At 35.9% G+C, this 9,768-nt stretch overlaps 2 protein-coding genes across 3 annotated transcripts; one reads left to right on the forward strand and one right to left on the reverse strand.

Moving 5' to 3' along the window:
- The first annotated feature begins 3,405 nt into the window (after window positions 1-3,405).
- Window positions 3,406-7,633, forward strand: LOC147404180 (Pentatricopeptide repeat (PPR-like) superfamily protein). 2 transcript variants are annotated; one of them, XM_086440037.1, is made up of 2 exons: window positions 3,406-5,253; window positions 6,297-6,696. In XM_086440037.1, exon 1 carries the CDS (start codon window positions 3,611-3,613, stop codon window positions 5,174-5,176), a length of 1,566 nt encoding a protein of 521 aa, XP_086296163.1. In that variant the 5' UTR covers window positions 3,406-3,610; the 3' UTR covers window positions 5,177-5,253; window positions 6,297-6,696. The 2 variants fall into 2 exon arrangements, with proteins under 2 accessions (XP_086296163.1, XP_086296162.1); XM_086440036.1 differs by lacking the exon at window positions 6,297-6,696 and adding an exon at window positions 6,736-7,633 and having other exon boundaries at window positions 3,407-5,253.
- On the reverse strand, window positions 7,050-9,017 carry LOC147404181 (peroxidase 43-like). The gene is made up of 4 exons (XM_086440038.1): window positions 8,697-9,017; window positions 8,370-8,549; window positions 8,129-8,291; window positions 7,050-7,650 (listed from the first exon to the last, which is right to left on the reverse strand). The coding sequence occupies exons 1-4, from the start codon at window positions 8,925-8,927 to the stop codon at window positions 7,229-7,231; spliced, it is 996 nt and encodes a 331-aa protein (XP_086296164.1). The 5' UTR covers window positions 8,928-9,017; the 3' UTR covers window positions 7,050-7,228.
- Window positions 9,018-9,768: the final 751 nt, after the last annotated feature.

Consider the following 9,768-nt stretch of genomic DNA (forward strand, 5'->3'; position numbering starts at 1 on the left):
ATAGATCAAAATCTTTTCGGATCAAGTTTTTGTAAGATTTTTATGATAGGATCAATTGGATCTATTATGGATTGGATCAAACCTGATTGGATATACAAAATCTAAATAAATTACATACATTAAATAAAACTAGTAGGTGGCACATATGCATGTGTATTACAAAAATTGGGATTTATACATCATTTAGATTTTTTATAAGTACTTTAACAAATTTAAATAGTTAGATCATATTTTTATCATTTACTATATTTTAAAAATAATTTAAAATATTACCTAAGATGAATTTTTAGATAGAATAATAAAAAGGGTATTTAGTTTTTGTAATTTTGGAAAGCTAGAAACGTGGAATTTCAAGGAAAAATAATAGCGAGGTTAAATGTAAAACTGAGGTCACTTTTGGTCTTCCCAAATAGGGAGTTTGCTAAGAAATTTGCACTTAATAGAAAAAATCACCATTTTTCAATTAGTTGCTAATTTTTTCAATCCATCTGTCCCACATTTTTTTTTCTAAGTATCCTCACCCGACACTTTTCCAAAATTTTCCGACTCGACTCCCCTTGGATGATTGCTGCATCTGAACTTGATTACTATGATCGAACTGATCGAACCATTGAAATCCATTTTTGGGTCATTTCACTTGGTGACTATCACATGGTGATGAGTAGGTTTTTCTGGCTATATCGTGAATCGAAGAGGAAAAATGTGGCGTTTGAAAATGGCATGATGTATCAATTCGAAGCCATTATCTTTGCCACGGCCTACAAGAGCATAGCCAACATTAATTAATTGGCTTAAGGTACTAATTCGTTATGTCTTTCATAATTACGGATCAAGTAGCCAATTTTTCTACATAATGAAGGCTTGAAATGTATTTTAATTTGATTATGCAGGACTTCGGTGACGTAAAGAATAAAGATGGAATGCCAAAGTGTGGGCTTATTTATTTGGCCATTGGAAGGATGAATGTGTCATGCCCTCAACAAGACATATGACAACAATGGATGCCAAATAATAGAGTGCATACTGCAATATAATATGGTACATGAGATATATTACATTTTTTTAATTTACGATGTACGAAAGATTATGGTAGGGACTGCGAAAGATATTTAGAAGGTCATTATTATCGATAAATGTGTGAAGGTTGGGGACAGTGTTTTCCAATTTTGGCCCTTGTAGTTTTCTATAGTGTAAACTTACAAAGAGTTCTTGTAATGACATCAAACTATCAATAAAAAATATTTCTTCGACACGATTCAATAAAATGATTATTTTCTCCTCGAAAATATTATTACTTGACGTCGAGGGATAAACCCATCGGCATTTTTTCCACTTGCAATGGCTAGGAACTTTGCTAGATACTCTTCAATCTCCTTGAATATCGTATTCTTTTCATGGACACACCATTTATTACTTTCATAGTCACATATGTTACTACGTTATAAAATCGACTTGTCCTAGTTTAAAATCATGGAACGGACCCATTGGCGCCCCTAGAGAAATTTAGACATACAACTTTGGACTTTGGTGGATATTTAAGTTATGAATATGTTTTTAAATTGATGACACACACATTGACCATGGTCTTCTTTGAAAGATTAACTTAATATAACTAAAATAACCAAAATGTGTAACCCCGTCTAAAACTTCCTACTGAAGATCATTGATCCGTCGTAACAAAAAAACGATGGAAAATTACTTAAAAGACATTTGTGGAAGGGTTTCTTTCTAATTAGTCCCTAAATTTTACGCAATAGCTTGATAGGACATTTACTAAGCTTTTTCTTTCTTAACAGTCCCTTGTTATTGTCAAGTTCACAATTTTTATTGTTGAACTCACCACTATTTACTGTCGAGTTCACAACTTTTTATTTACTATCGAACTCGACGCTATTTATTTACTGTTGAGTTTGCCACTTTTTAAATAAAATATGGTGAACTTGACACTAGTAAAACCTATCCATTTTCAAATTTTGAAATTTTTTGACTAAAATATATGCAACTAAAAACTTGAGATAATGTCTTGTTTAGATGATTTCAACCCAAAAGAACAATTTTTGATCATTTTTCATCCAAAAATTAAGAAAAAAAGTGAAAAACCTTGAAAATGATTTATTCTACTTCTTAAATCCTTTCTGTTCGAATTGAGTCTCCAAAACTCGATGGAGATGCCAAAAATCTAATATTTTGGATGAAAACAATGAGTTTGAACCATTAGGGTATTTAATCGTGAGAAATGTGAGAGATGAGGTCCAATGATTGTTTAGAAAGAGAAAGTTTACTAAATGGACTATTAAGAAATCGTAAAAACTTATGGACTATTAAGAAAGAAGTCACTCTGCCCCCCCCCCCCCCCCCCCCGAAAAAAAAAAACCTCCCCTTCTGTCTTTAACTCCTTAAATTTTATGACCAAAACTTTCCTAAAAAACTCTTAATTTTTTTTTACAACAACTAATGATCTAATCACTAGATTTAAGGTAGTAGATAGATAGTTTTCAAAGGGGAAAAAAAAAAATCAAATATATTTTTGGTAAGTTAAAAAAAAGGAGTATGTTGATAATTGCATGCCAACATCTTATAGAATATAACAATCAAGGAGGTTAAATACACACTTGACTTCCTCTTTTACTTAGAAGAAAAAAAAATAGAAGTTTTACAAAAACATCTAGGAATTCGTAATTCAATACAAGGTTGTTGGTCCCCAAGCCTTTGTTTGCATAGCAATGATTATGGTATGGAGCTCGAGCATATTAGAGTCTTACTATTGAAATAACACTCGATATAGCATTGTGTATGTAGAGAACCATCGATTTTTCTCGAGTGTTATACACTCGTATTAAAAAAAGAGCATCTATTATTTTCTGCACACTCGAGTACACTCTATGCCACTTCGAGTGTTATTTCAAGTCATTTTTAACATTTTTCTTTGAACAATGGAGCAAGATATTAACTAGTTTAGTAATAATATTCAAGAGAGCACGCCTTCTAAGTAAGGTGACCCAATAGAGTACAACAAAATAGATGAATAAAATAAGAATTTGACGTAGTTCCAAGCATGGTTTTAAAACTCGTTTTAATGTCTCGTCCATGGACGAGTCGTGTCAGATGAGTTTTCTGATGTGTTTGAGTCATCGCATTCAACAATGAGACAAATGAACCATGATTTCAAATCTCGTTCGATACATTTTGACTTATCTATCCGTATTATTGGTGGACGATACCGAGACATATCAGACAAATCGTCTCGATCTTGGATGAGATTTAAAGCAATGATTCCAAAAAAGCTCCCTTCAGTTTTATTTTACGATTGTAACATGATTGTAACATGTCATTTTCTCATTTCGAATATAATGAATTTTAAATGAAGGTGAGGTCCCATTCATAACGAAACAACCAAACACACTTGGGCACAGCAAGCATCGGCTTCTAATTAGGGTGCCTGAAGGTATAGTATATCTGTTTAAAAATGGAGGATAGATCTAAAATATCACCAAAATCGGAGGGTTATGTTTAAATTATCCATATTTGTAGATTCCTCCCTGTTCACGACGATAATCAAATAGACAGTTAAAAACCGTTGTGAAGTGTGAGTGATAGAGAGGCTATATATATGCAGTCTTCCTTTCAACTCATAAGGAAGTATCTCTCTCAAGGAGATTTTAGAGAGGCCCTTCTCATTTACACCCAAATTCGATGTAAAGGGACCAACCACCATGCTCTAATCCCTGTTATTCTCAAAGCTTGTGCCTCTCTCTCCTTCCTTAACCATGGAAAAGCTTTGCACGCCGAATCAATCAAATCTGGGTCCATATCCAATGTGATGATAGGGACCTCATTAGTTAGCTTATATTCTAAATGCCATAATATAATCGACTCCCGTAAAGTGTTCGACAAAATGCCTGAAAGAAATGTTGTGACTTGGAATGCAATGATACATGGGTATTCGAAGAATGGCGACATGTGTTCTGCGTCGTTTCTATTCAAACAGATGCCAATGCGGACATCGGTAACATGGACAGAGATGATTGATGGGTTTGCCAGGAGTGGAGATATTGTGGCCGCTAGGCGTCTTTTTGATGAGGTCCCACCTGAGATGAGAAATGTGGTGACTTGGACTGTGCTGGTCTACGGGTATGTGAGCAATGGAGAGATGGAGGCGGCGAGAGAGGTTTTTGAAGAGATGCCTGAGCGGAATTTCTTTGTTTGGTCATCTATGATTGCGGGTTATTGCAAGAAGGGTGAAGTCAGGGAAGCAAAGGCCATCTTTGATAGGGTTTCAATGCGGAATTTGGTGAATTGGAATGCGTTAATTGCTGGGTACGCTCAAAATGGGTTTTGTAAGGAAGCTATGGAAGCCTTTGAGAGAATGCAAGCTGAGGGGTTTGAGGTGGATGAAGTTACGGTGGCGAGCGTGTTATCCGCTTGTGCACAGTTGGGTTCATTAGATTCGGGTAAAGAAATTCATGATCTAATAAATCGGAAAAAGATCAAGCTGAATCAATTTGTTCTAAATGGGTTAGTCGACATGTATGCAAAATGTGGGGATATAAGCAATGCGAGGCTAATCTTTGAAAGGATGACAGTTAGGAATGATGTCTGTTGGAATGCGATGATCTCAGGCCTTGCTTCTCATGGCCAAAGCAAAGAGGCGCTTGAGCTTTTTGGGCGAATGGAGGAGTCCACTGAGAAGCCCAATGAGATCACATTTCTTGTCGTTCTCTCGGCCTGTGCTCATGGGGGATTTGTAAAAGAAGGATTGGAAATTTTCTCCAAGATGAAGGAGAGATATGGTTTTGTCGCGGGTATTGAGCATTACGGGTGCTTAGTTGACCTTTTGGGACGGGCAGGTAGACTTAAAGAGGCTTACAATTTGATAAAGAGAATGCCAATGAAACCAAATGATGTGGTGTGGGGGGCTCTGCTTGGAGCTTGTAAGATTCACTTGGATACAAAGATGGTGGAGCGGATTATAGGGGAGGCTGGTATCATGGATTCTTGCAAGGATGTGGAGGATGATGCATGTTATGTGCTGCTTTCGAATATTTATGCTGCTTCAGATCGATGGGAGAAGGCAGAGAAGATGAGGAGGATGATGGTGAAGAATGGGATTCAAAAGACACCTGGCTGCAGTTCAATTGTGGTTACGAGCACTGACCAACAATTTCATGCTTGGTGATCACTCTGGCCATAGCCAACACTAGAAACAAGCCCTTCTGTGATATTCTTACATTTCTTATTTTCAGTCATTCCAAGGTAAATCACCCCCTCCTTCGCGGTTAGAATTCTTTGCATAGCTCATCCATTTTGAACTTCCGGGTTGTTATCTGGCATCACTGAAGTCGGGGGATTAGTATTTTAGTTAGAAATTATTTCATAATTGTATTGTGCATGGTTCAATATACAAAAAGAAGTATTCCCTAGTTCGTTGTGTGTGTGTGAGTGCCCTCTCTTGCTAAATTCTTAACCACTGATCAAATTTTATTTTATTTTTAGATTAAGTGTAAAATTTTATAAATGTAGGAAGAGGGGAGGCTGAGATAGTCCACCATACAAACAAAGGAAAAAACAAAGAAAGCAAAGAAAAGATAACCAAACCAAAGCCTACTGTACAAACTAATAAGACTACAAATCACAAATAGAATCCCATCTGAAAATAAAATCGTGAAAAGATACATCCACGAAATCAGTACTCAGCTTGGACCAAAAGAAAGGAGGTCCAAAATCTCCAGAAACACGGCTTGGGTCATACTTTCCTTGCTTTGCTCTTTCCAAAGACCACAAGCAATGGCCGAGGTTAGTATAGCCCACAGATGTCTTTTTCTAAGAGAAAAGATATTATTAGTCCACCTTTCCAATTGAGAAAAGAACGAATCAGGAAAAACCCACTCAACCTGAAAATGGGAGAGAAAAAACATCCAAATATCCCGGGAGAAAGAACAATGAATAAATTTTTTTTTAACAGATTCTCTTGTCTCTCTTACAAAGAGAACAAAAATTAGGAACGATCCAACCTCGGGAAAACAAATTATCCAAGGTAAGAATCCTCTCTAGGGAGGCTAGCCAAACAAAAAAAGATACCTTAGAGGGAACAAAGCGGACCATTGATCATTTAATCTATTGCTGAAAAGATCATTTTGAATTCTGTGTCACGTGTGAAAAAAAAGTGTTGAGAATGTCAGCCAAGATTTTCTTCATTGTCCTATTTCTTTGCGTTATTTCATATGTGCTGGTTATTACTGTTTTCGGTTTAGGTCCTCTTATGCATTTAATATTTGAGAAAGAATGTTATGGAACAGATTACCATTCACAATAAACAATGGTGTATCTGGAAAAAGCCTTTGAAGGCAAAGAGAAGGCAGCCAATGCTATAGTCCTGAAGATAAAAAAGCAACCATTTTTCTTTGGTCTAAGATTTTGGAGGAGTTTAAGGGGGTATTTCTTGAGGAGTTTGTATTCAGATGAAATTTTTGATCTTATGTCTATGTTGAGTTGGGTTTTTATGGCTCCCATGGATGATGTATTGAGGGGTTCTCTTTATATGAGCATTTCGGGGGGTTCTCCTGGACCTTCACTGGAGCCTTTCCTTTATGGTTGTATATTTTCTTCAGGTTTTAATGAAGTATTGATGTTATTCTAAGAAAAATAAATCGAAGGAATTGATCTTTTTAACTAGACTCTTCCCTCACAAGGTATGATCATCTTTCTGGTGAATTGACTTGAAAAATCACTTTGCAGGTCCCATCAGTTGCCTTGATTTTGAAAAATCAGGGGAGGATCACCCAACCAACCTTCAAGAATCGAAAAGCTGATTAGAAAAGATTTGTTAAGGAGCTGCAATCAATTTTCTACCCACACAAGATCCTGTAAGTCTTATGTGTAAAAAAGAACGGAAAAATCAAAAGTGTAAGGGTGCCTCACAGGTCAAGGACTCACTACATATAGATCAGGACGCAGGGTCTATGTGACGGCGCCATCTCCTGATGTATAGGTGGCAGCACCTTAACTTGCGAGTCGCACTTTTCGTAGGTGATTGCATTCAGTTGATACCATTAATTCAAAGATAAATATTTCATTCAAACATGTGAACCTTACAACAATAGTTAGGATAGGTAGTTGAGATCATATTACTTAAATGTTAGGGAGTGCTTTACACAACTGTTTAACTACTCATACTCACAGACATGACATGATGACCACAGACCAAGTAATGTGATGAACCCACCATAATTCAATTAAAAGCCCCACAAACTCGCCTAATCTCTCCTTGAGAACCCATCTTGACACCTATAGTTCCCATTTTCACAATTGAATCTACAAAATCCGACTCAAAAGATGGTCCCAAAATTGGGTTCATGAATCCAAGGTAGGAGTCTATCACACTCCTAGTTGTCTTGTCAGCATAAAGCTCAGCATCAGATTGTAAAACTGCAAACCCATCTCTAATGTTGTGTAAGATCTGGACATCGAATGTATGTTCACTTCCTAAATCAAGAGGTAATCGAACATTAATGTCTCCATTTCGTGGGCATTTGGCCATTAGTTGTGGAAGGAACTGAGGGTTAATTTTCGGATCGGAAGCACCACTCCCATTGAAGTTGTAGAGTCTTTCTGTCATGAAGAAGCATGCCGTAGTTCCAAGGGTATGCGCAGCTGTAAAATTTTTGTTACACTTCAAGTTATTACAACATTTGCTAATTTATACTAAACTAAGACACAGCGATCCAATGAACTTTTTTCAAAACCATTTACATAGTAATTTATACTTGTATGCATTTTAGATCATCCTGATTAATCTGATTTTTGGGCTTACTTATTCTGATTTGGCTTTAATAATGTGCAAGATAAAAATTCCTTTTTTTTTTCGCATTATTTATTATGTTTATTTCATCATCATTGTCCATCTTATTGAAAAATCAGTCTTCAATAAGACCTAGAGTTGGCAATATAGAGAAAATAACAGAATTTGACATGGTATGCATGAATGGCTTATCAAAATGAATCTTCATTAAGAACTAAAGGACGATGATTATGTCAGGTTGGCCACCGATGTAAAAAATTTCCACATTTTCTAAAATGAAATTTTCACTATGTCTTAAAAAATAGAGAGAGATGGGTGGTGTTAATTTACCACTAAGAAGCACAAGATCTTTATTTAAAAGTCCTTTCTGCCTAAACAGAGCTTTTAACCGCTGAATTGATTCACCGACTTCTGGCATGTTGTCTGCCAACGACTCATTCGAAATTCGACCATCTCTTCGTCCCGTGGGAACTTCATAAGCTGGCCCATTGCTCTGAATCACAAGAAAGCTAGCAACAATGGGTTGTACTGAGAAAAATAATATTAGATTGATAAATATTACAATTTTTACCAGAGCTATGGCATCTCGAGCTGCCATGGCTACTATATCTGCACAAGAAACTATGCCTGGACACATAGCTTCCAATTGAGCTTTTGCTTTCTCAATCACTTCGAAGCCACCAACACCTTGATGACCGAATGCTTGTTGTTCTGTGTTCGTTCCTTTAATTAGTATTGACCCATCGCAGCCCTTGAGACATTAACAACCATATTAATCAGTTATGAATATGAGAGAGTTCTATGGGCTCCAGTGAAATACTGGCTACCTACTAAGGTGAGACCATAACAAGAACATGACTACACTAATAAAGTTTTTGAGACTGAGAGAAAGACAGACCTCAACAAAGCAGTCATGGAAGTGGAGCCTAAGTAAGATAGCAGCCATGTTTGGGTCGGACAAAGTAGCTGCTTGAACAACATTGCTGACAATTCTTTCAGCATTTGGACATGTTGAGGAGTAGAAACCAACTCTGAGTTGTCCTTGTGATGATTCTATAAAACAACTAAGTATGATCACAGCCAAGAGTAGTGCCATTGTATCTGAAATTTGGTTTTTCTCTTTAAACATATTTGAAGGCAAAGAACAACAACAATAAGAACAAAGTAATGGAAGCTGAGGAGAGAGGTTGAGTTTATAACTTGGAGGGTTGAGATGAAATGTGTCAACAAGAATGCATGTATTTTGTTTTCTTGTAACTTTTTTTCTTTTGTTTTCTTATTTTTGGAGTTGAGATGATGTAATTCAGAGAACTGGGTTGCTACCCAACTACACATCCCATTGTCTACCACGTGGCACCCTTTTTTGTGATCTTATTGACCAATGAAAAAGTGGACAAACACGGATTTGTGTACTTCCCATTGTAAATTAGTTTTAAAATTACTCTACTATTGGTTATGTATAAACAAAAATATATAACTAAATACAAACGTACACATATCACCTTAAGATTAATATTGAGAAAGTAGAAACAAATCCCGTATTAAAGTAATTTGGCTAAGATAAGGAAAAATGGTATCTCTAGTTGGGAAATGATCACACACGAGAAATGCTGTGGACCACCCATTGCGGCTACACTTACGTAGATGGTAGAATTCGCTAGTCACTATGTTTTTGGATGGGATACTAGCTTAAAAACGTAATTAACGACATAAATATCAGAAAATGAATAATCTTGATTCACTAAAATCATGGATTATGACAAAACTCTAAATATCAAAATGATATGAGTAAGAATTTTTCTTATATTTATTTTTATTAATTTAACATTTTAAGATATGATCTAATTTTAAGCATCATAGATTCTTTGATAGATATTATACTAATATACATAATAATGACAAATATCACTTTAAACAAGCTTGAGACATGTGATGGTGGTGATTCCGAGGCATTTGTCATAAAGAAAAAC

This window comes from Akebia trifoliata, chromosome 4 (assembly GCF_017979445.1).
Source record: "Akebia trifoliata isolate Shusen 1 chromosome 4, ASM1797944v1, whole genome shotgun sequence".
NCBI lineage: Eukaryota > Viridiplantae > Streptophyta > Magnoliopsida > Ranunculales > Lardizabalaceae > Akebia > Akebia trifoliata.

Coding starts and splice junctions, on each gene's coding strand:
- LOC147404180 (XM_086440037.1), top strand. CDS start 3,611: ATGCAGTCTTCCTTTCAACTCATAAGGAAGTATCTCTCTCAAGGAGAT.
- LOC147404181 (XM_086440038.1), bottom strand. CDS start 8,927: ATGTTTAAAGAGAAAAACCAAATTTCAGATACAATGGCACTACTCTTG. Junction 8,292..8,369: donor CTCGAGATGCCATAGCTCTG/GTAAAAATTGTA, acceptor CTTGTGATTCAG/AGCAATGGGCCAGCTTATGA. Junction 7,651..8,128: donor AGATCTTGTGCTTCTTAGTG/GTAAATTAACAC, acceptor AAAATTTTACAG/CTGCGCATACCCTTGGAACT.